The 26,371-nt window shown below is 40.3% G+C and overlaps 4 protein-coding genes across 5 annotated transcripts; 2 read left to right on the forward strand and 2 right to left on the reverse strand.

The window, feature by feature from the left end:
- Nucleotides 1–656: 656 nt before the first annotated feature.
- LOC122764445 (trace amine-associated receptor 13c-like) lies at nt 657–1,542 on the reverse strand. The gene is made up of 3 exons (XM_044018583.1): nt 1,352–1,542; nt 965–1,171; nt 657–690 (listed from the first exon to the last, which is right to left on the reverse strand). Exons 1-3 carry the CDS (start codon nt 1,519–1,521, stop codon nt 657–659), a joined length of 411 nt encoding a protein of 136 aa, XP_043874518.1. The 5' UTR covers nt 1,522–1,542.
- An 11,180-nt stretch (nt 1,543–12,722) lies between these two features.
- LOC122765416 (trace amine-associated receptor 13c-like) lies at nt 12,723–13,983 on the forward strand. Its single transcript, XM_044019661.1, has 2 exons — nt 12,723–12,923; nt 13,104–13,983. Exons 1-2 carry the CDS (start codon nt 12,754–12,756, stop codon nt 13,915–13,917), a joined length of 984 nt encoding a protein of 327 aa, XP_043875596.1. The 5' UTR covers nt 12,723–12,753; the 3' UTR covers nt 13,918–13,983.
- A 3,467-nt stretch (nt 13,984–17,450) lies between these two features.
- Nucleotides 17,451–18,742, forward strand: LOC122765472 (trace amine-associated receptor 13c-like). The gene is made up of 2 exons (XM_044019730.1): nt 17,451–17,637; nt 17,818–18,742. The coding sequence occupies exons 1-2, from the start codon at nt 17,468–17,470 to the stop codon at nt 18,629–18,631; spliced, it is 984 nt and encodes a 327-aa protein (XP_043875665.1). The 5' UTR covers nt 17,451–17,467; the 3' UTR covers nt 18,632–18,742.
- Nucleotides 18,743–20,807: 2,065 nt separating this feature from the next.
- Nucleotides 20,808–24,870, reverse strand: LOC122783757 (trace amine-associated receptor 13c-like). 2 transcript variants are annotated; one of them, XM_044048594.1, is made up of 3 exons: nt 24,710–24,870; nt 21,892–21,954; nt 20,808–21,705 (listed from the first exon to the last, which is right to left on the reverse strand). In XM_044048594.1, the coding sequence occupies exons 1-3, from the start codon at nt 24,865–24,867 to the stop codon at nt 20,892–20,894; spliced, it is 1,035 nt and encodes a 344-aa protein (XP_043904529.1). In that variant the 5' UTR covers nt 24,868–24,870; the 3' UTR covers nt 20,808–20,891. The 2 variants fall into 2 exon arrangements, with proteins under 2 accessions (XP_043904529.1, XP_043904519.1); XM_044048584.1 differs by lacking the exons at nt 20,808–21,705; nt 21,892–21,954 and adding an exon at nt 23,626–24,445 and having other exon boundaries at nt 24,647–24,870.
- Nucleotides 24,871–26,371: the final 1,501 nt, after the last annotated feature.

Here is a 26,371-nt window from a genome sequence, read left to right on the forward strand (position 1 = left end):
AACAGGTGATAACAATTTTACACAGATTATTATTTCTTTTTGCTCCTGTACTCCTGTTCTAATTAAATAGAACAACATTGACATTTAGTTTCTTAAGGAGGAAAGGAAAAGCAAGTCCATGTGTAACTCTGCTTCAAGTGGAATTAAACACAGATCCGTATTCTGAACTACTGGTGGCTTTATTGCCAGTGACAAGAGAATTTTAAGTAGAAAATATTCCTGTAATTAACACTGGTAAGAAAATGTTTTATGGTTTATACATTGTGACCATCTGAACCATGAGGGGTTTCATGTTATAAAAATGTAGCTTACATGATTTAAAATAAACATTTGGATTTAATATTTTCAGTGTCAATTCTACATCACACTCACTCCACGGGAGCCAGGCTGCAGAATCTGAAGAGTAAATATGTGTTTGATGGATTTTCTGAACCACGGATAAAAAAAGACATAAATCACAGGGTTAAAGGTCGAGTTTAAGTAGAGAAGCCAAAGCTCAATGACTGCAAGCGATGCTTCTAAGTGACTTTCAGCTCCAACAGCAAAACAATAATATGGACATGAACAGATAAGAAACACCACTATTACAATACCGAGAGTCCTGGCTGCTTTCATCTCAGATTTCCTTGCTTTTACAGTCTGGGAACGCTCTGTTGTCAAGACTGTAACGTGAGAGCGCATGGCCCGAGCCTGAGACACAGCCACCACAAACACTCTCAAATACAGAATTGCAATGATTAAAATGGGGCCTATTAAGGTCACAACGAGATCAACGATTCCTTCAGCAACATTGAAAGGAACTTCACAGTTTCCATAACAGGGGTAATATTTTTGAGGTTGTATGAAGAAATCTCTCAATATCCAACTGCTGTGTACAAAAGAAAATATCCAACACAGACAAACACAGAGTTTAACTCTGCTCAGAGTGACTCTGGTGGTGTAAAACATGGGGTTACAAATTGCTATATAGCGGTCGACTGATATGAGCACCATGCTTCCCACTGAAATGCTGATAACGAGGAAAGATAGAAAGCAATACACGACACACATTGGATCACCCAGGAGCCAGCAGCCTTGGTTGTGGAGATGACCCGGCATCTCCAGGAGACCCACGAGGAAGTCAGCGACAGCCAGAGAGAGAAGGAGGAGGTTGGTGGTGGTGTGGAGCTGCCTGAAATCAGAGAAAATCAACACTGAAACCATTCATGATACATGTATGATAAATGTTACAACCAGTTATAATACAAGGAGAGCTAGAAGAGCAGATAAGTGCATATACTGCATTTGCTTTGGAGACCTTAATTTCACATTAAGTGTTTTTCTATGCCACATGGAGAAATTGTGACTGTACCTGAAGTGGGAGATAGAGATGATGACCAGCAGGTTAAGAATCACAGTGAGCACAATGATGCAGGACAACACACAGTAAATGAATGTGGTCTCCATGTGAGGACGCCTTGTACTCCTGCAGGAGGTGTTGATGTGGGGAAAACAGATTTCAACTTCCTCCAGAGTCTCCATGTTCAGAGAGAGAGAGAGAGGAGTTGCCGTGCTCTGACAGGTTTGTGACCTAAGGTCTTCATCACACAATTGATTTATCTCTTTTCATGAGATGAGAAAACCCTCCCCTCCCAAAAATGTTTCGCCCTTGGGTCCACAATTTTGCACCTCCAAGCGTGGAAATAACAACAAAACGCATGTTTAGTATCACAGCGTATTTTACGCCGCAGATGACATTTCTCACGCTGAGAAGTGATAAAACTTACCGCATGCAATTTAGTAATCTATGAATTGATGATGCAAAGGCAGATTGCTCTGTGCAGTTCATTCACACAGCTGTCATGAATTAGCAATCTATCAGCCAATCAGAAAATAGCATTTATTGTTGCAGACTCACTTAAATTATGTCACTTAATTTTTGATAATAGCTGCTTATTAAAGTGTAAGTTTGAAGTGTAAAGATTATGAACTTAACGTTTCTTTCTTCAAGGCATCAAAATCTGCCACAGACACTTACAAAACAGCACCATTCATAAGCTAAAATGCATGCTTGCACACACACACAGGCGATGACCAATGCTGTTTAAGGGGACAATTTGGGGCCAAAAAAGGCAAAAATAGGTTTGTCCTTTTTTTTTATTAACACATTATCTTCAAACCCTAACATGAAAATTGTGATACAAACGAGTTCAAAACAATGTAATGGATTACATTGCAGGAATTGTAGTTGAAAACAGATTTTCACATTTTGTGTTCCCAATAGCCATGCAGCAGACAGACTCCACCCTTAGGTGGTGGCCTAAAGTATGTTTGCAGGATTAGCGCGCAGCAGGCTTCTGCCCGGCCGCTATTCTTTTTCACCGTTTTGTTAGGGCCAGTCAGTCCCACCTACTGACGACAGGAAGACACACCTTCAGTATCAAACATTGTTTAATTTACATGAGGTTTTCAGAGGCTCGGAGTCCAGAGAAGCCAGTTGAGGTGGTTTGGGCATCTAGTCGGGATGTCTCCTGGAGGCGTCACCAATGAACCTAATCCCAAATTACAGTGTGTGTATTTGCTACCTTATTGAAAACATTTCCAGCATAGACACTGACTGCTGACTTTGGACTGTAGAAGGAAGCCAGAGGTACCCAGAGAGAATCCACAGGAAGAACATGCAAACCTCAAACAGAGAGGCCCTCAGTTGAAAAATCTACACCTATAGAAGAAATGGGCGAAAAGATGCAAGCATTTATTTCGGTTTGTTGGTCTAACTGGGATTCAAACTGGTACAAACATTCTGTCACTGTTTGGCAATGAAACTCTTAAACCAAGTTTGGTGAGTTTTTGTGCCTGACAAGGCCCTCAGAAGTGCTCTCAAAGAGTAAATAAAAGAAAAGGAAAAAAGAGAATGAAAGCGGACACAACAGGGCCACCCCCCGAGTTGGAGATCGAGCCCAAAATAGATTTGGTGAAAGGACGCCATGTGCTGACTTTCCTCATTAAATGGATTTACATGAGAACCTGGGGAGGTTGTTGTTTTTGGTGGGGGAGGGGGAGGGTGCGGTTGTCTTTTCTCATGAAATGAAATTTGCATATGTGAGACGATGAAGAAGAAAATATATAAATCAGTTGCGTGATGAAGACCTTAGGTCACAATGCTGTCAGAGCACAGCAGAATCTCCTCTCTGTCTGAACATGGGGACTCAGAAGTTGAACTCTGTTTCCCCCACATCAACACCTCCTGCAGGCTTACGAGTCGTCCTCACGTGGAGACCACACTCATTCACTTTGTGTTTTCCTGCGTCATTGTGCTCACTGTGATTCTTAACCTGCTGGTCATCATCTCTATCTCCCACTTCAGGTAGAGTCACAATCTCTCCACGTGGCATAGAAAAACACTTAAACACAAATTCAGATCTCTATTGCAAATGCTGTAAATTAACTTACCTGCACTTCTAGTTCTCCTAGTGTCATAACTGGTTATAAAACAATTTCTGCATTTATGAATGGTTTCAGTGTTGATTTTGTCGAATTTCAGGCAGCTCCACACCACCACCAACCTCCTCCTTCTCTCTCTGTCTGTCGCTGACTTCCTTGTGGGTCTTCTGCAGATGCCGGGTCATCTCCACAACCAAGGCTGCTGGGTCCTGGGTGATCCGATGTGTGCCGTGTATGTCTTTATAGGTTACCTCGTTGTTAGCGTTTCAGTGGGAAGCATGGTGCTCATATCAATGGACCGCTATATAGCAATTTGTAGCCCCATGCTTTACACCACCAGAGTCACTCTGAGCAGAGTTAAACTCTGTGTTTGTCTGTGTTGGATATTTTCTTTTGTCCACAGCATTTGGGTATTAAGGGATTTCGTAATACAACCTCAAATATATTATCCCTGCTATGGAAACTGTGTAGGTTCTGTGGATGTTGCCGAGGGAGCAGTTGATCTTGTTACCACCTTTTTAGGCCCCATTTTAATCATTGCAATTTTGTATTTGAGAGTGTTCGCGGTGGTTGTGTCTCAGGCTCGGGCCATGCGCTCTCACGTTACAGTGGTGTCAACGCAGCGTTCCCAGACTGTAAAAGCTAAGAAATCTGAGATTAAAGCAGCCAGGACTCTGGGTATTGTAATGATTGTGTTCCTAATCTGTTCATGTCCATATTATTGTTTTGCTGTTACAGCTGAGAGTTCACTTGACGCATCAACCGGAGTCTTTGAACTGTGGTTCTTGTTCTTAAACTCGACCTTTAACCCTGTGATTTATGTCTTTTTCTACCCGTGGTTCAGAAAATCCATCAAACAAATTTTTACTCTTCAGATTCTTCAGCCTGGCTCCCGTGGAGTGAGTGTGATGTAGACAGAGACTGTGATGGAGCAAATTACACTGAAGCTGTTGTAAAAATATTAAATATCAAATGTTGGAAAGCCTGATTGTGTTTGTATTTCTGTTCATTAGATATTAACCTGTACAAAAATGTTTTTCAATCATGTACAGAGCTAAACACATATATTAAACCACCACCCAAAGCCACAGCTGCCCTAAATTAACAGCATTGATAATCATCAAAATCCTTTGTTTTGTTTCTGTTAAGGTTAATACACCAGTATAAGTTCTTCAACCATACATAAATGTTTAATGCTAAAATATAAATATTATTCGAATCCATGAATTTTCTAATTCACTGTCTTACAAAACAAAACAGAAAAAGTAGTAAAGCACGTTATTATTTATTCATTAAGATGTCACATTATAGTTATTTACTTGAATTCCTGAATAGAACAAATAGTTTTAGTGGTTGAATGTTATGATTAATTCATTGCTGACTCAAATTTGAGTATAAGAAGGGGATTTCAGTTTGTTATTTGCCAAATAAATAACTTTTTTTAGTTCTTGAAAGATGACACACTTTGTAAAAATGGTTTGATGATATTATAAGTACTATAAAAATGATTCCGTCACAGTTATATAATTTAATGGAAAAAATGTATATTTTCTACCTAAAGCCACCAGTAGATCAAAATATTGTCTTTTATTCCAGTTTAAGCACAGTTGCTTGCACTAGACATTTTTTTCTTGTTTGACAGCAAAAAAACATTACTCAAATAACATTAACAGAGTATAGAAGCAAACAATATTAATAATAATTATTATTATTATAATAAGTAATTTTCAAGTCTGGTGATTGCGCAATGGCGCAGAGAGCTGCCACTGTCTGGTCCAGATACTGAAGGACCCTGACGCGTGAGTATACCAGGGTCCGAGATATGAGGCATGTGCGCGAAATTATAATAGGGCCTTTAGAGATAGGATGAGGAACATGGACAATCGGGACGGGCTCAGAGTCCAGAGAAGCCAGTTGAGGCGTCACCAATGAACCTAATCCCAAATTACAGTGTGCGTGTGTGTATTTGGTACCTTATTGAAAACATTTACAGCATAGACACTGACGGCTGACTTTTGGACTGTGGAAGGAAGCCAGAGGTACCCAGAGAGAATCCACAGGAAGAACATGCAAACCTCAAACAGAGAGGCCCTCAGTCGAAAAATCTAGCCCTAAAAAGAAGACGAGAAAGAATAGAGACGGTGCAGATGCCTGTTGCATTACTTCTTCTTCAAATCACTTTTGGTAAGCTGTACACTGAGAGGTGCAAAGACGACCTCAACAGTTTACAGTTTTTCTCATCCTCAGTGTCATCCTTTCTTCGTCAAAATGCAAAGCTCTTAAACTCAGTACAGAGTTCTCTATCGCAGATCAAAGTTCTCCATCCAACTGCTTTCTTGTCTCTGCAAATACACTACTTGCTATTGTTGCCATTGTAATCTGCATACAGCTCAAAGGTAAGTGAGGGTGCGAGTGTCTGGGTGGAAGTCTGCTGTGTGGATAGTGGGAACACAAAATGTGTTTTTGAAGTATGTATATCTCCAGCAAAATTCATCGGATTGCCCTAAAACTCGGTCAAGTTTCACAGATCCTCACTTGTTCACCAAGTTTGGTGAGTTTTTGTGCCTGACAAGGCCCTCAGAAGTACTCTCATTGAGTAAGTGAAACAAAAGGAAAAAAGAGAATGAAAGTGGACACAACAGGGCCATCCACCTAGTTGGACGTCGGGCCCGAAATAGATTTGGTGAAAGGACACCATGTGCTGTCTTTCCTCATTAACTGTCTTTACATTTATCTGAGACAGTGTAAACTGTCATTACACTGTCTCATTAACTGTCTCTTTGGTGTGTGTGTGTGCGTGTGGGGGGGAGGGTAGTCTTTTCTCATGAAATTACATTTGCATATGTGAGACGATGAGGAAGAAAATATATAAATCAGTCGTGTGATGAAGACCTTCGGTCACAAAGCTGTCAGAGCACAGCAGAATCTCCTCTCTGTCTCTGAACATGGAGACTCTGGAGGAAGTTGAACTCTGTTTCCCCCACATCAACACCTCCTGCAGGATTACGAGTCGTCCTCACATGGAGACCACACTCATTTACTGTGTCTTGTACTGCATCATTGTGCTCACTGTGATTCTTAACCTGCTGGTCATCATCTCTATCTCCCACTTCAGGTAGAGTCACAATCTCCACGTGGCATAGAAAAACTCTTAATGTCAAATTAAGCTCTCCACTGCAAATGCTGTAAATGCACTTAGCTGCCCTTCTGATTCTCCTAGTATTATAATTACTTGTAAAACTATTTCTACATACAACATGAATGGTTTCAGTGTTGATTTTCTCTGATTTCAGGCAGCTCCACACCACCACCAACCTCCTCCTTCTCTCTCTGTCTGTCGCTGACTTCCTCGTGGGTCTCCTGCAGATGCCGGGTCATCTCCACAACCAAGGCTGCTGGCTCCTGGGTGATCCGATGTGTGCCGTGTATGTCTTTATAGGTTACCTCGTTGTTAGCGTTTCAGTGGGAAGCATGGTGCTCATATCAATCGACCGCTATATAGCAATTTGCAGCCCCATGCTTTACACCACCAGAGTCACTCTGAGCAGAGTTAAACTCTGTGTTTGTTTGTGTTGGATCTTTTCTTTTGTCCACAGCATTTGGATATTAAGGGATTTCGTAATACAACCTCATATATATTACCCCTGCTATGGAAACTGTGTAGGTTCTGTGGATGTTGCCGAGGGAGCAGTTGATCTTGTTGCCACCTTTTTAGGCCCCATTTTAATCATTGCAATTCTGTATTTGAGAGTGTTTGCTGTGGTTGTGTCTCAGGCTCGGGCCATGCGCTCTCACGTTACAGTGGTGTCAAAGGAGCGTTCCCAGACTGTAAAAGCTAAGAAATCTGAGATTAAAGCAGCCAGGACTCTGGGTATTGTAATGATTGTGTTCCTAATCTGTTCATGTCCATGTTATTGTTTTGCTGTTACAGCTGAGAGTACACTTGACGCATCAACCGGAGTCTTTGAACTGTGGTTCTTGTTCTTAAACTCGACCTTTAACCCTGTGATTTATGTCTTTTTCTACCCGTGGTTCAGAAAATCCATCAAACACATTTTTACTCTTCAGATTCTTCAGCCTGGCTCCCGTGGAGTGAGTGTGATGTAGACAGAGACTGTGATGGAGCAAATTACACTGAAGCTGTTATATATTAAATATCAAATGTTGGAAAGCCTGATTATGTTTGTATTTCTGTTCATTAGATATTAACCTGTACAAAAATGTTTTTCAATCATGTACAGAGCTTAACACATATATTAAACCACCACCCAAAGCCACAGCTGCCCTAAATTAACAGCATTGATAATCATCAAAATCCTTTGTTTTGTTTCTGTTAAGGTTAATACACCAGTATAAGTTCTTCAACCATACATAAATGTTTAACGCTAAAATATAAATATTCGAATCCATGAATTTTCTAATTCACTGTCTTACAAAACAAAACAGAAAAGGTAGTAAAGCACATTATTATTTCTTGATTAAGATGTCACATTATAGTTATTTACTTGCATTCCTGAATAGAACAAATAGTTTTAGTGGTTGAATGTTATGATTAATTCATTGCTGACTCAAATTTGAGTATAAGAAGGGGATTTCAGTTTATTTGCCAAATAAATAACTTTTTTTAGTTCTTGAAAGATGACACACTTTGTAAAACTGGTTTCATGATATTATAAGTACTATAAAAATAATTCCCAGTCACAGTTATATAATTTAATGAAAAAAAGGAATATTTTCAACCTAAAGCCACCAGTAGATCAGAATATTGTATTTTATTCCAGTTTAAGCACAGTTGCTTGCACTAGACATTTTTTTCTTGTTTGACAGCAAAAAAAAAAACATTACTCAAATAACATTAACTTAGTATAGAAGCAAACAATAATAATATTAATTATTATTATTATAATAAATAATTTTCAAGTCTGGTGATTGCGCAATGGCGCAGAGAGCTGCCACTGTCTGGTCCAGATACTGAAGGACCCTGACGCGTGAGTATACCAGGGTCCGAGATATGAGGCATGTGCGCGAAATTATAATAGGGCCTTTAGAGATAGGATGAGGAACATGGACATTCGGGACGGGCTCAGAGTCCAGAGAAGCCAGTTGAGGCGTCACCAATGAACCTAATCCCAAATTACAGTGTGCGTGTGTGTATTTGGTACCTTATTGAAAACATTTACAGCATAGACACTGACGGCTGACTTTTGGACTGTGGAAGGAAGCCAGAGGTACCCAGAGAGAATCCACAGGAACAACATGCAAACCTCAAACAGAGAGACCCTCAGTTGAAAAATCTAGCCCTAAAAAGAAGACGAGAAAGAATAGAGACGGTGCAGATGCCTGTTGCATTACTTCTTCTTCAAATCACTTTTGGTAAGCTGTACACTGAGAGGTGCAAAGACGACCTCAACAGTTTACAGTTTTTCTCATCCTCAGTGTCATCCTTTCTTCATCACAGTGCAAAGCTCTTAAACTCAGTACGGAGTTCTCTATCGCAGATCAAAGTTCTCCATCCAACTGCTTTCTTGTCTCTGCAAATACACTTCTTGCTATTGTTGCCATTGTAATATGCATACAGCTCAAAGATAAGTGAGGGTGCAAGTGTCTGGGTGGAAGTCTGCTGTGTGGATAGTGGGAACACAAAATGTGTTTTTGAAGTATGTATATCTCCAGCAAAATTCATCGGATTGCCCTAAAACTCGGTCAAGTTTCACAGATCCTCACGTGTTCACCAAGTTTGGTGAGTTTTTGTGCCTGACAAGGCCCTCAGAAGTACTCTCAATGAGTAAGTGAAACAAAAGGAAAAAAGAGAATGAAAGTGGACACAACAGGGCCATCCACCTAGTTGGACGTCGGGCCCGAAATAGATTTGGTGAAAGGACACCATGTGCTGTCTTTCCTCATTAACTGTCTTTACATTTATCTGAGACAGTGTAAACTGTCATTACACTGTCTCATTAACTGTCTCTTTGGTGTGTGCGTGTGCGTGTGGGGGGGAGGGTAGTCTTTTCTCATGAAATTACATTTGCATATGTGAGACGATGAGGAAGAAAATATATAAATCAGTCGTGTGATGAAGACCTTCGGTCACAAAGCTGTCAGAGCACAGCAGAATCTCCTCTCTGTCTCTGAACATGGAGACTCTGGAGGAAGTTGAACTCTGTTTCCCCCACATCAACACCTCCTGCAGGATTACGAGTCGTCCTCACATGGAGACCACACTCATTTACTGTGTCTTGTACTGCATCATTGTGCTCACTGTGATTCTTAACCTGCTGGTCATCATCTCTATCTCCCACTTCAGGTAGAGTCACAATCTCCACGTGGCATAGAAAAACTCTTAATGTCAAATTAAGCTCTCCACTGCAAATGCTGCAAATGCACTTCGCTGCCCTTCTGATTCTCCTAGTATTATAATTACTTGTAAAACTATTTCTACATACAACATGAATGGTTTCAGTGTTGATTTTCTCTGATTTCAGGCAGCTCCACACCACCACCAACCTCCTCCTTTTCTCTCTGTCTGTCGCTGACTTCCTCGTGGGTCTCCTGCAGATGCCGTGTCATCTCCAGAATCAAGGCTGCTGGCTCCTGGGTGATCCGATGTGTGCCGTGTATTGCTTTCTATCTTTCCTCGTTATCAGTGTTTCAGTGGGAAGCATGGTGCTCATATCAATCGACCGCTATATAGCAATTTGTAACCCCATGTTTTACACCACCAGAGTCACTCTGAGCAGAGTTAAACTCTGTGTTTGTCTGTGTTGGATATTTTCTTTTGTCCACAGCATTTGGGTATTAAGGGATTTCGTAATACAACCTCAAATATATTACCCCTGCTATGGAAACTGTGTAGGTTCTGTGGGTGTTGCAGAGGGAGCAGTTGATCTTGTTGCCACCTTTTTAGGCCCCATTTTAATCATTGCAATTCTGTATTTGAGAGTGTTTGCGGTGGTTGTGTCTCAGGCTCGGGCCATGCGCTCTCACGTTACAGTGGTGTCAACGCAGCGTTCCCAGACTGTAAAAGCTAAGAAATCTGAGATTAAAGCAGCCAGGACTCTGGGTATTGTAATGATTGTGTTCCTAATCTGTTCATGTCCATGTTATTGTTTTGCTCTTACAGCTGAGAGTACACTTGACGCATCAACCGGAGTCTTTGAACTGTGGTTCTTGTTCTTAAACTCGACCTTTAACCCTGTGATTTATGTCTTTTTCTACCCGTGGTTCAGAAAATCCATCAAACACATTTTTACTCTTCAGATTCTGCAGCCTGGCTCCCGTGGAGTGAGTGTGATGTAGACAGAGACTGTGATGGAGCAAATTACACTGAAGCTGTTGTAAAAATATTAAATATCAAATGTTGGAAAGCCTGATTATGTTTGTATTTCTGTTCATTAGATATTAACCTGTACAAAAATGTTTTTTAACCATGTACAGAGCTTAACACATATATTAAACCACCACCCAAAGCCACAGCTGCCCTAAATTAACAGCATTGATAATCATCAAAATCCTTTTTTATGTTTCTGTTATGGTTAATACACCAGTATAAGTTCTTCAACCATACATATATGTTTAATGCTAAAATATAAATATTATTCGAATCCATGAATTTTCTAATTCACTGTCTTACAAAACAAAACAGAAAAGGTAGTAAAGCACATTATTATTTCTTGATTAAGATGTCACATTATAGTTATTTACTTGCATTCCTGAATAGAACAAATAGTTTTAGTGGTTGAATGTTATGATTAATTCATTGCTGACTCAAATTTGAGTATAAGAAGGGGATTTCAGTTTGTTATTTGCCAAATAAATGACTTTTTTTTTGTTCTTGAAATATGACACACTTTGTAAAACTGGTTTCACGATATTATAAGTACTATAAAAATAATTCCCAGTCACAGTTATATAATTTAATGAAAATAATTAATATTTTCTACCTAAAGCCACCAGTAGATCAGAATGTTGTGTTTTATTCCAGTTTAAGCGCAGTTGCGTCCACTAGACATTGTTTTTCTTGTTTGACAGCAAAAAACATTACTCAAATAACATTAACAGAGTATAGAAGCAAACAATAATAATAATAATTATTATTATTTTAATAAGTAATTTTCAAGTCTGGTGATTGCGCAATCGCGCAGAGAGCTGCCACTGTCTGGTCCAGATACTGAAGGACCCTGACGCGTGAGTATACCAGGGTCCGAGATATGAGGCATGTGCGCAAAATTATAATAGGGTCTTTAGAGATAGGATGAGGAACATGGACAATCGGGACGGGCTCAGAGTCCAGAGAAGCCAATTGAGGCGTCACCAATGAACCTAATCCCAAATTACAGTGTGCGTGTGTGTATTTGGAACCTTATTGAAAACATTTACAGCATAGACACTGACGGCTGACTTTTGGACTGTGGAAGGAAGCCAGAGGTACCCAGAGAGAATCCACAGGAACAACATGCAAACCTCAAACAGAGAGACCCTCAGTTGAAAAATCTAGCCCTAAAAAGAAGACGAGAAAGAATAGAGACGGTGCGGATGCCTGTTGCATTACTTCTTCTTCAAATCACTTTTGGTAAGCTGTACACTGAGAGGTGCAAAGACGACCTCAACAGTTTACAGTTTTTCTCATCCTCAGTGTCATCCTTTCTTCGTCAAAATGCAAAGCTCTTAAACTCAGTACAGAGTTCTCTATCGCAGATCAAAGTTCTCCATCCAACTGTTTTCTTGTCTCTGCAAATACACTACTTGCTATTGTTGCCATTGTCATCTGCATACAGCTCAAAGGTAAGTGAGGGTGCGAGTGTCTGGGTGGAAGTCTGCTGTGTGGATAGGGGGAACACAAAATGTGTTTTTGAAGTATGTATATCTCCAGCAAAATTCATCGGATTGCCCTAAAACTCGGTCAAGTTTCACAGATCCTCACGTGTTCACCAAGTTTGGTGAGTTTTTGTGCCTGACAAGGCCCTCAGAAGTACTCTCAATGAGTAAGTGAAACAAAAGGAAAAAAGAGAATGAAAGTGGACACAACAGGGCCATCCACCTAGTTGGACGTCGGGCCCGAAATAGATTTGGTGAAAGGACACCATGTGCTGTCTTTCCTCATTAACTGTCTTTACATTTATCTGAGACAGTGTAAACTGTCATTACACTGTCTCATTAACTGTCTCTTTGGTGTGTGCGTGTGCGTGTGGGGGGGAGGGTAGTCTTTTCTCATGAAATTACATTTGCATATGTGAGACGATGAGGAAGAAAATATATAAATCAGTCGTGTGATGAAGACCTTCAGTCACAAAGCTGTCAGAGCACAGCAGAATCTCCTCTCTGTCTCTGAACATGGAGACTCTGGAGGAAGTTGAACTCTGTTTCCCCCACATCAACACCTCCTGCAGGATTACGAGTCGTCCTCACATGGAGACCACACTCATTTACTGTGTCTTGTACTGCATCATTGTGCTCACTGTGATTCTTAACCTGCTGGTCATCATCTCTATCTCCCACTTCAGGTAGAGTCACAATCTCTCCACGTGGCATAGAAAAACACTTAATGTCAAATTAAGCTCTCCACTGCAAATGCTGCAAATGCACTTCGCTGCCCTTCTGATTCTCCTAGTATTATAATTACTTGTAAAACTATTTCTACATACAACATGAATGGTTTCAGTGTTGATTTTCTCTGATTTCAGGCAGCTCCACACCACCACCAACCTCCTCCTTCTCTCTCTGTCTGTCGCTGACTTCCTCGTGGGTCTCCTGCAGATGCCGTGTCATCTCCAGAACCAAGGCTGCTGGCTCCTGGGTGATCCGATGTGTGCCGTGTATTGCTTTCTATCTTTCCTCGTTATCAGTGTTTCAGTGGGAAGCATGGTGCTCATATCAATCGACCGCTATATAGCAATTTGTAACCCCATGTTTTACACCACCAGAGTCACTCTGAGCAGAGTTAAATTCTGTGTTTGTCTGTGTTGGATCTTTTCTTTTGTACACAGCATTTGGATATTAAGGGATTTCGTAATACAACCTCATATATATTACCCCTGCTATGGAAACTGTGTAGGTTCTGTGGGTGTTGCAGAGGGAGCAGTTGATCTTGTTGCCACCTTTTTAGGCCCCATTTTAATCATTGCAATTCTGTATTTGAGAGTGTTTGCGGTGGTTGTGTCTCAGGCTCGGGCCATGCGCTCTCACGTTACAGTTGTGTCAACGGAGCGTTCCCAGACTGTAAAAGCTAAGAAATCTGAGATTAAAGCAGCCAGGACTCTGGGTATTGTAATGATTGTGTTCCTAATCTGTTCATGTCCATATTATTGTTTTGCTGTTACAGCTGAGAGTTCACTTGACGCATCAACTGCAGTCTTTGAAGTGTGGTTCTTGTTCTTAAACTCAACCTTTAACCCTATGATTTATGTCTTTTTCTACCCGTGGTTCAGAAAATCCATCAAACACATTTTTACTCTTCAGATTCTGCAGCCTGGCTCCCGTGGAGTGAGTGTGATGTAGAAAGAGACTGTGATGGAGCAAATTACATTGAAGCTGTTGTAAAAATATTAAATATCAAATGTTGGAAAGCCTGATTGTGTTTGTATTTCTGTTCATTAGATATTAACTTGGTCAAAAAAAAAATTCAATCATGTACAAAGCTTAACAAATGTATTAGACCACCACCCAAAGCCACAGCTTCCCTAAATTAACAGCATTGATAATCATCAAAATCCTTTATGTTTTGTTTTTGTTATGGTTAATACACCAGTATGTATAAGCTGTTCAACTTTAAATGTATGTTTAATGCTAAAATATACATATTATTTTTACAAAACAAAACAGAAAAAGTAGTAAAGCACATTATTACTTCTTGATAAAGATGTCACATTATAGTTATTTACTTGCATTCCTGAATAGAAAAAATAGTTTTAGTGGTTGAATGTTATGATTTATTCATTTCTGACACAAATTTGAGTATAAGAAAGTGATTTCAGTTTGTTATTTGCCAAATAAATAACAATTTTTAGTTTTTGAAAGATGAAAGACATTGTAACATTGGTTTATGATATTATAAGTACTATAACAACATAATTTAATGAACAAAAATGAAAATGTTCTACCTAAAGCCACCAGTAGATCTGAATATTGTGTTTTATTCCAGTTTAAGCACAGTTGCTTGCACTAGACTTTTTTTTTCTTGTTTGACAGCAAAAATATATATAACATTAACAGAGTACAGAAGCAAACATCATGATAATGATAATAATGATTATTACATTATTACTTCTTCTTAATCCTAATCATAAAACTATTATAATGTATTAGTTTAGTGTGAAAATACTTCATAGGGGATGTATATGAACATATACGGAAGCCAAGAACGACCATGGATTTGATTTCTTTTTATTCACTTTTATCTCGTGACTTATTATCTTGTTATCGTCATATAACAGATATTGTTTTCTTGTGATAATGAATTAATTATTTCATCATCTCGACATAACAGAAAGACTTTTGTTTTTGTGTTTTTGCTATTGGCCATATGGAAAAGAGAAATGGACACTCCTTTTGGCGTTAGAAGATGAAAAGGAGGCACTGATGGATAAGTGGGCATGCCGCGGTGATATGAATGCAACGACCTCGCCAGCATACGAACGCAATGACGAAGACAGCAGTGAGAGAAGCGAAGAGGGTGACCAAGGAAGCGAGCACACCAGTACCACCCCACTTGTTCCTATTCACACCCACTCGGCAATCAGACAGGGTACCATAGAGACCGGATGTGGCACCAGCCCCCTTCACCAGCCCCCTCAATGGTCTCAGTCTCAACAACAACCTAATCACGGACTTACTGTCAGTTTCGCTCAGCCTCTAACCCTCACTAGTACACCACGACCACCGAGGTTTCACACAGCGCCTGCTAACACCAGCATGGCACAAGAGAGCACAGTGCAAGCCAGTAACTTTGGTATGAACAGTTCCTTTGCCCGACCCACAGTAAAATTCAAACCAATAAACCTACCCAAGTTCTCTGGAGAGAGAAGGAACTATTGGCACTGGAAAGCTGAATGGGGGGAAAATCCAGGCCCAGGCGGACCCCACAGGATCCCAGGAGGTTAAGAAGCTTCAGCTGTTGGAAAGCATAAGTGAGTCTGTTATAGATGATCTCCAGTTATCGTACTGCCAGGATGTAAGTGATGTCTTCAAAGAACTAGAGAGCTGCTATGGTGACATAGCAGCCGCAGTATATGAAATCATATTGGGATTATGTTCGAGGCCAATTGTGACAGATCCTCAGCCTAGTGATACTTTACAGTTGATCTTGGTATTAGAGAGAGCAGCAAGGGACCTAACAAACCTGGGGTGGGAGGAAGCTATGAATTGGAAAGTCTCCTCGTCAGAAAGAAAGGTCCTAGTAGAAAAAGGTTCCTCTGTAAAAATGTGAGGTGTAAGGACGGTCCGGCAGATCATCACTATCTTCTCTGCCCGAAGGCTACTGCGAAGACGGGGAGACCTTGCGGTTCCGCAGCGGAACAGGAGGCTGCGCTCGCCCAAATAGGATTATCGCCTGACCAGATAGAAAGAGTGCGCAAAGTCTACACAAATATGGTGACAATGACAGTGTGTTCCGACAGGAACCTACTAAAGCTGCATAAAGTCAAGCCAAAATGCCCAATCCTCATGATGCTTATGATCATCACGACATAAAGGGGAGACAGCATTGGAGCTATGCTCGACCTTGCCTCAGACGCGAATTACATAACACACCAAGTTGCAGAGAAACTCGGATTAACTGGTGAACCTGTCCTAATTGCCTTGCATGGAGTAAAGTCATTCAAAGAGATAATACAAACAAAAAGGTATCTTCTAACAATAAAGGTCTGGACTCCGCAAGGGACTTTGAGGCTTCGCCAATTGAACTGCTATGGGTTGGACACCATCGCGAGAGTGGGTCATGTAGTGACATCAGAGCAGTTGGAGAAGTTCTTCTCAGGAGTTGAACTGGGGGAGCTGACTCAACCAGAAAGCATCTATCTACTAATCAGCACTGGAGAAAGTGTAAGAGATCGGTAATTTGGTGTTGTGGGAAGGTCCCCTGGGCAAAACTGTGAGTGGTAGGTCACCCTGGCCTTGTTGAAAAAGTAAGGGTGACTGCACAGTACTTAAGGACGCCTATGTGCAATAAAGAGATCCTCGAATGGCTGAGATGGGACAGCATCGGAGTTGCCTGCAACCCTGCCTGTGGAGGGTGCCGTTGTGGGAAGTGCTCCCTCCTGGTGGGCACTTCCCAGATGTTGGGCACTTCCCAGGAGATGACCCTAGCTGACGAAAAGGAGCTAGAAGTGACAAGGGCAGGCCTAACCTTTAAAGAGAGTGACATCCACAGTAACTTCTCGTGAATCATTGTGGGACACGAGAATATGTGTGACAACTGAGTCATTTGATCTTGTTAAGATGTGAAGAATACTGCACAGTCAAGTAAATCCATCATTTACTCAGATCACACTTAAGATACGTCCCTGAAACCATCATAATGTTAGTAAAACTCAATAAATCAAATATGAATTCACAAATAAGTGTTTTTTCTTGGCAGTGTATGTTTATACACATCCCCTGTAAAGTATTTTAAACTCAGTACAGAGTTCTCTATCACAGATCAAAGTTCTCCATCCAACTGCTTTCTTGTCTCTGTAAACATACTACTTACCATGGTTGCCATTGTAATCTGCATACAGATCAAAGGAGGTGAGGGTTTGACTGTCTGGGTGGAAGTCTGCTGCCTGGATAGTGGGAACACAAAATGTGTTTTTGAAGTATATCTCCTGCATAATTCATCGGATTGCCCTAAAACTCGGTCTAGTTTCACAGATCCTCACATGTTCACCAAGTTTGGTGAGTTTTTGTGCCTGACAAGGCCCTCAGAGGTGCTCTGTTTTTTTGGGGATAGTCTTTTCTCATGAAATGACATTTGCATATGTGAGACAACTGTATATAAATCAGTTGTGTGATGAGGACCATAGGTCACAAAGTGGTAAGAAGAACAGCAGAAACTCCTCCCTCTCTGAAAATGGAGACTCTGGAGGAAGTAGAACTATGTTTTCCCCACATCAACACCTCCTGCAGGAGTACGAGTCGTCCTGATATGGAGACCACACTCATTTACTGTGTTTTGTCCTGCATCATTGTGCTCACTGTGATTCTTAACCTGCTGGTCATCATCTCTATCTCCCATTTCAGGTAGAGTCACAATCTCCACGTGGCATAGAAAAAAACGCTTAATGTCAAATTAAGCTCTCCACTGCAAATGCTGTAAATGCATTTATCTGCTCTTCTCGTTCTCCTAGTATTATAACTGCTTGTAACATGTATCATACATGTATCATGAATGGTTTCAGTGTTGATTTTGTCTGATTTCAGGCAGCTCCACACCACCACCAACCTCCTCCTTCTCTCTCTGTCTGTCGCTGACTTCCTTGTGGGTCTGCTGGAGATGCCGTGTCATCTCCACAACCAAGGCTGCTGGCTCCTGGGTGACCCGATGTGTGCCGTGTATGTCTTTTTAGGTTACCTCATTGTCAGTGTTTCAGTGGGAAGCATGGTTCTCATATCAATTGACCGCTATATAGCAATTTGTAGCCCCATGTTTTACACCACCAGAGTCACTCTGAGCAGAGTTAAACTCTGTGTTTGTCTGTGTTGGATATTTTCTTTTGTCCACAGCATTTGGGTATTAAGGGATTTCATAATACAACCTCATATATATTACCCCTGCTATGGAAACTGTGTAGGGTCTGTGGATGTTGCAGAGGGAGCAGTTGATCTTATTGCCACCTTTTTAGGCCCCATTTTAATCATATCAGTTCTGTATTTGAGAGTGTTTGCGGTGGTTGTGTCTCAGGCTCGGGCCATGCGCTCTCACGTTACAGTTGTGTCAACAGAGCGTTCCCAGACTGTAAAAGCTAAGAAATCTGAAATTAAAGCAGCCAGGACTCTGGGTATTGTAATGATTGTGTTCCTAATCTGTTCATGTCCATATTATTGTTTTGCTGTTACAGCTGAGAGTTCACTTGACGCATCAACTGCAGTCTTTGAACTGTGGTTCTTGTACTTAAACTCGACCTTTAACCCTGTGATTTATGTCTTTTTCTACCCGTGGTTCAGAAAATCCATCAAACACATTTTTACTCTTCAGATTCTGCAGCCTGGCTCCCGTGGAGTGAGTGTGATGTAGAAAGAGACTGTGATGGAGCAAATTACACTGAAGCTGTTGTGAAAGTATTAAATATCAAATGTTGGAAAGCCTGATTGTGTTTGTATTTCTGTTCATTAGATATTAACCTGTACAAAAATGTTTTTCAATCATGTACAGAGCTTAACACATATATTAAACCACCACCCAAACCCACAGCTGCCCTAAATTAACAGCATTGATAATCATAAAAATCCTTTTTTATGTTTCTGTTATGGTTAATACACCAGTATGAGTTCTTCAACCATACATATATGTTTAATACTAAAATATAAATATAATTTGAATCTATGAATTTTACAAAACAAAACAGAAAAAGTAGTAAAGCACGTTATTTTTTATTGATTAAGATGTCACATTATAGTTATTTACTTGCATTCCATAATAGAAAAAATTCAAAAAAGTTTTAGTGGTTGAATGTTATGATTAATTCATTACTGACTCAAATTTGAGTACAAGAAGGTGAATTCAGTCTGTTATTTTACAGAATAATCAACTTCCTTTAGTTCTTGAAAGATGTAAGACTAAGTTATATGATTATATGATATGAGTATAGATGCAAACAATCACAATAACAATAATGATGATTATTATTATTATATTTTTACTTAATCTAATCATAATACTAATCATACAACTATTGTAATGTATTAGTTTAGTGTGAAAATGCTTTATAGTGGATGTGTATGAACATATACAGAAGCCGAGAACGGCCATGGATTTGACTTCTTTTAATGCATTGTTAACCCGTGATAAATACTTATTATCTTGTTAAGATTGTTTTCTTGTGATAACAAATTATTTATTTTTTGACATAACAGACTTTGGTTTTCATATTTGATTCATTGAGTTTTAAATGGATTATACCAGTGTGGCGGAAATTCAGTTTGCGCATGCACTATCCCACTGGTATACCCACTGGTATACTTCTGCGCTCCATGCGCAAAGGGACAAATGGCCTTTAGGGTGCGCTTAGACACCCTGCAGAGAAAACTAATTTTGACCCCTTGGATCTGTGATGTTGTTCTTTCGGTCATTTCCCATAGTTTGTGACCAAAGGTGAGGGTTGGAAAACAGATTGACCCGTAAATCGAAAGCTTGCCTTCTTCCGACTCAGCTCCCTCTTCACCAATACAGACACTGCCCCGATCTGCCTGTCAATCTCTCGCTCCACTCGTGAACAAGACCCCAAGATACTTAAACTCCTCCAATTGGCGAAGTGACTCCCCGCCGACCTAAAGTGGCTAATCCACTATGGTGCTCATTTAGAGGTCCTCATCCCAAACGCTTCACACTAAATCAGTGGTATTCAATTGAATTCCAGAGGTCCAGATAGAGAAAATGTCATAATGCCTCAACATCATGTCTAACAAACAAATGAGGTATAAAAAAGTTGATAAGTCCAATATACTCTATATTTAAATATGTGCATAGGTGTCTGAGTGGAGCAAACAACTGACTTTCACATCAGATTAAGTTTAACCTGTAAAACATCACTCACACCCGTTCCTTGCTTTTGTGATCCACACAATTTCAAAGAGAACATAGAGACTGTTATTGTCACTGTGTTGTCATAGAAATTTTACTATGAGACAAATCCTTGTGAGATTCACGTGATCTTGCTTGGATGTGAAAAATACTGCACAATCAAGTAAATCCATCATTTACACAGACCACAATTAAGATATCACTTCCCTGGAACCATTTTAATGTTAGTAAAACTCAATGAATCAAATATGAATGCACAAATAAGTGCTTTCTAGTTCATTCACATCCCCTGTAAAGTAATAATCATTAATATCATTATTATGATTGTTTGCTTCTGTACCTTTTTGTTTTCTTTATTTTTTGTCATTTTCAGTTGTAAATCATTATAATTTGACATCTTAATCAAGGCAGAATAATGTGCTTTACCACTTTTTCTGTTTTGTTTTGTAAAACAATAAATTAGAAAAGTCATGGATTACAATAAGAATTATATATTTGCATTAAAAATAACTTTACGGTTGAAGAACTTATACTGGTGTATTAACCCTAACATAAACATAAAGGATTTTGATGATTATCAATGTTGTTAATTTAGGGCAGCTGTGGCTTTGGGTGGTGGTCTAATACATTTGTTAAGCTCTGTACAAGTTATTATCTAATGAACAGAAATACAAACACAATCAGGCTTTCCAACATTTGATATTTAATATTTTTACAAAAGCTTCAGTGTAATTTGCTCCATCACAGTCTCTTTCTACATCACACTCACTCCACGGGAGCCAGGCTGCAAAATCTGAAGAGTAAAAATGTGCTTGATGGATTTTCTGAACCACGGGTAGAAAAAGACATAAATCACAGGGTTAAAGGTCGAGTTTAAGTACAAGAACCACAGTTCAACGACTGCGGTTGATGCGTCATATTTACTCTCAGCTGTAACAGCAAAACAATAATATGGACATGAACAGATTAGGAACACAATCATTACAATACCCAGAGTCCTGGCTGCTTTAATCTCAGATTTCTTTGCTTTTACAGTCTGGGAACGTGCCGTTGACACAACTGTAACGTGAGAGCGCATGGCCCGAGCCTGAGACACAACCACCACAAACACTCTCAAATACAGAATTGCAATGATTAAAATGGGGCCTAAAAAGGTGGCAACAAGATCAACTGCTCCCTCTGCAACATCGACAGCAACTACACAGTTTCCATAGCAGGGGTAATATATTTGAGGTTGTATTACGAAATCCCTTAATATCCAAATGCTGTGGACAAAAGAAAAGATCCAACACAGACAAACACAGAGTTTAACTCTGCTCAGAGTGACTCTGGTGGTGTAAAACATGGGGCTACAAATTGCTATATAACGGTCGATTGATATGAGCACCATGCTTCCCACTGAAACGCTGATAACGAGGAAAGATAGAAAGCAATACACGGCACACATCGGGTCACCCAGGAGCCAGCAGCCTTGGTTGTGGAGATGACCTGGCATCTCCAGGAGACCCACGAGGAAGTCAGCGACAGCCAGAGAGAGAAGGAGGAGGTTGGTGGTGGTGTGGAGCTGCCTGAAATCCGACAAAATCAACACTGAAACCATACATGATACATGTATGATAAATGTTACAAGCAGTTATAATACTAGGATAACTAGAAGAGTAGATAAGTGGATTTACACCAGCATATAAAATTATTATTTAAAGATATTTTCATTCCATTTTTTTTCATGCCACGTGGAGAAAATATGACTCTACCTGAAGTGAGAGATAGAGATGATGACCAGCAGGTTAAGAATCACAGTGAGCACAATGATGCAGGACAACCCACAGTAAATGAGTGTGGTCTCCATGTGAGGACGCCTCGTACTCCTGCAGGAGGTGTTGATGTGGGGGAAACAGATTTCAACTTCCTCCAGAGTCTCCATGTTCAGAGAGAGAGAGAGGAGACGCTGCTGTGCTCCAACAAAATACACTTAATTTATCTTTGTCATTCCCACATATGCAAATCCCATCTCATTATGAGGACAGAGCAAAAAAAAAAAAAAACAGTCCCCTGATACTCCTGAATGTAACGGATGATATTTAGATTAGTTAATGTACAGTGAATGAAAAAATATCCAGTCATCCATAATATACAGAACTCAATGCCAGTGTACAACAGTTCCACAGGGGGCAAGTCACCCTTTAACCTTGAGTGATACCAGAGATTTATTTATTTATTTAACAAATGAATTGAGAAATGACATTAAACATTTATTCCAAATGCAATCTTTTAGTCGTTGTTTCAGTTGTTAACCCTGAGGGAATCAACTTGGCCTCAAAGGGAAAAAAAGAGGTTTAGGTTTCAGCATTGTGCAGTGACAAAAGTGGAGCATCAGCCTCTGTGAAATTCTGTCATTCGTCAACTAAATGGTGATCTGGTGATCTTGTTGTGAGGCAACAATGCTTGCCTCTACAGCACCATGTGCACCCTTGTCATTAATATCAGTAATTTGTTTCACACAAACACAACTTAATTCACTGCTACTTAGTTTGACAAACATTTCATGACAGAACACTTGGCTTGGACAACTTAATAAAATGGATATTTCAGGTTTTTCGAGGTGTGGTTGTATGAGATTTTGACACATTATCACTGACTTTGCCACTTTGCCACTCCCTCTCATAAAAACACATTTTAGACAAGGGATTACTTCTGTTACACAGCCTTTTCCTTAAATCATTTTGTTCAGTTGTGCTAAAAAAAAATACTGCATAATCATTTAAATCCATCATTTTGTGTTATTGTTCAGATGCAAGGGCAGGTCACACTAAATACTCCTTTAATATTATATTCTTCTGAAAATGGTGTTATTTTTAATGTACATACATGTTTCCTGTATTTTCTGGATGTGTTGAAGCATATTTATTAATCATTAAAGCTTTGCTAAAACAACAACTAATGGTGGCCTAAGGCTTTTGCAAAGTACTGTATATGAGCATACTGGGTTCAAATTCAAAAAGCAATGCAAAGAAATGTGTTCAGATTCCTTAATATATATCCATACACACATACAAATACTGTAATATAACTGTGTAATATGTTAGAATCGGGGACCGACAACAATATAAGTTTTTTTTTTTTTTATTGTATGCTACTCCTGCTACTCCTGTGCATTCAATTATTCTTGCAGGTTTTAGGCTGCTATATATGTCCATAAACATCCCCTATAGAAATAATTTTAATTTTTTATTATACATAGTATTGCCCATCAGTCATGTACTCATGCGTAATTACTATACCCCACTGAACTACTGTTGACATCAGTGACAATGGCTTTGATTTTAAGAAGAAAATAACTACGGTCTTGTGGCCATTTTGTAAAATTCACAAGATTGAAACTCATCTTTATGTATCTTTGCATCCAGTAATCAGAAATGCTTGACACAATCAATAGAAGGCGTTCAAAAATTTTAATTTAATATTTTCTTCAGAGTCTCTCTCTCCTTCTACATCACACTCACTTCACGGGAGCCAGGCTGCAGAATCTGAAGAGTAAAAATGTGTTTAATGGTTTTTCTGAACCATGGGTAGAAAAAGACATAAATCACAGGGTTAAAAGTCGAGTTTGAGTACATCAACCAAAGCTCAATGCCTGAAGATGACGCCCCTACCTGGTTAGTCTCAGCTGCAACAGTGAAACAATAATATGGACATGAGCAAAGAAGAAAAACTATCATTACAATACCGAGAGTCCTGGCTGCTTTAATCTCAGATTTCATTGCTTTTACAGTCTGGGAACGCTCCACTGTGACGACTGCGACGTGAGAGCGCATGGCCCGAGCCTGAGACACAGCCACCACAAACACTCTCAAATACAGAACTGCTATGATTAAAATGGGGCCTAGAAAGGTGGCAATAATATCAACAAGTGCTTCAGCGAAACTGACCACAACTACACAATTTCCATAGCAGGTGTTATACATGTCAGGCTGTTTTAAGACATCCCTCAATATCCAACTGCCGTGTACACCGGAAAATATCCAACACAGACAAACACAGAGTTTAACTCTGGTCAGAGTGACTCTGGTGGTGTAAAACATGGGGTCACAAATTGCTATATAGCGGTCGACTGATATGAGCACCATGCATCCCACTGAAACGCTGACAACGAGGAAAGCAAAAAAGTAATGCACGACACACATGATGTCGCCCAAGAACCAGCAGCCTTCATTGTTTAGGAGAAGAAGTGGCATCGTCAGGAGACCCACAAGGAAGTCAGCGACAGCCAGAGAGAGAAGGAGGAGGTTGGTGGTGGTGTGGAGCTGCCTGAAATCAGAAAAAAATCAACACTGACAACACTGATGTTCTATGTACAACCTACAATATATAATACTAGGAGAACTGCAAAAGCAGAAAAGTGCATTTATAGCTATAGTAGCAAATCTTTAAGGATTTTTCAAATATGGTTGCATGAGAGACCTAAATTTAATCATAAACTGGAACCATGTGGAGAAATTGTGACTCTACTTGAAGTGTGAGATGGAGATGATGACCAGCAGGTTTAGGATCACGGTGAGTATCGTGATGCAGGACAGCACAGTGTAAGTGAGCATGGTCTCCACGTAAGGACCTGTCGTCTTCCTGCAGGAGGTGTTGATGTGGGGAAAGCAGAGTTCAGCTTCCTCCGGAGCTTCCATGTTCAGAGAGGAGATGCTGCTGAGTGCTCTGACAGCTTTCTGATCCAACATCTTCATCATACAGTTAATTTATCTCTTTCCTTCCTCATCTTACATATGCAAATTCCACCTCATCATAAGGCCAGATTAAAAAAAAAGGTCCCCTGCTACGCCTGAATGTGCAACATCAATTCTAAAAGAGATGAGATGCAGTGACGTGCAGAGACATTTGGAAGGGCATGGGCAAAAATGAAAAGGGTACCTAGAGTGCGGTGGGGCAAGCATTACTAGTACGGCAGGCATGTCCAAAATGCAAACTGGGGCCAAAGGCAGCCCGACACTGAGGACTGAATTGAAATTGAAGATATTATGGATTAATTAAACAAGTTGCGTGTTGTAGCAATGCTTGTAGAACTTTCTAGCAGGCAAAGCTATTTGTCTTTCATTCTATTTATCTGTTTATTGTTGCAATTGGTATCACCATCCTCCACGAGAGGTGGTGGTGTGTTTCGGTAAAGGGCGTCACTGCGTCATCAAGGACAATGTGAAACCTTTATTTGTCATTTGTATCTGTTATTCATATCGTGTGTAATACGTTCATACTCCACGATGTAGCTTTATGTACCCATTTGAAAGGTAAAATTGTGTGTAACCCGTTCGTACCCAGCAATGTAGCCATTTCGAAAGGCAAAATTTGTGGTTGTTGTGGCCTACTTGGATTTAGGAATCAGTAGGCCAAGTGGGAGGTGTAGAACTTTCTAGCAGGCAAAGAGCTAACGGAGCCGTTGAAGGATTAAAGGAAGTGCCGCAGCCGTGAGGAAGGCTGTGAAGATTGCACAAGGAATATAAAGCTCTTCTGGGCGAAGAGCCTCACAGACTGTGACATTGTGACGTCGACAACTGGGGGCGTGGACATTCGTGTGCCATTCGTGGATGTGTCGTTTGCAAAGAACTGAATCCTTTGAACGAGTCATTGGCAACGAACCAGAGAGTCAACTCCAATCAATTCCAATTCCGGAGTGAGTCAGGAGTTCAAATAAGTAAAATGGCAGATGACAAGCCAGATCTGGAAAGCCTACAACGGAGGCTATTAAATGCGCAGCGGAGCTTGACAACACGTTTTAATCGTCTCAAAGTTAACGCTGGCCACCTCGATGAACTGTCAAAAGAGGTGACAGGATTGAAGAGCGATTATGGTGTTTTCGTCGATGCCAGCATTGAATATATTGAAGAACTGGGACAAATAGACCCAACGAACGATAACTGTGAACTGAGCAAGGCCCTAGCAACGAGGGACGCCATAGTGCAAAGGTACCGTGAGACTATGGAAGTGCTGTGATTCAAGGATGCCGAGCCAGATATAAGCACCCTCGTGGAACGGTTCAATTCAGCTTTCGACCAGGCCAAGGTACTCGGAAGAAAAAGTGCACTACAGTGGTGTCAGCGAGAGGCCAGAAGGAAGGGACTGGATCAGGAACTCCATGATCTCAGAGACGCTGTGTATGTTTGGAAAGACTATCGGCCATATGGTAAGGAGAAATGGAGACTCCTTTTAACATTGAAAATTAAAAAGGAG

Source organism: Solea senegalensis, linkage group LG2 (genome assembly GCF_019176455.1).
Source record: "Solea senegalensis isolate Sse05_10M linkage group LG2, IFAPA_SoseM_1, whole genome shotgun sequence".
In the NCBI taxonomy this organism is placed as follows: Eukaryota; Metazoa; Chordata; class Actinopteri; order Pleuronectiformes; family Soleidae; genus Solea; species Solea senegalensis.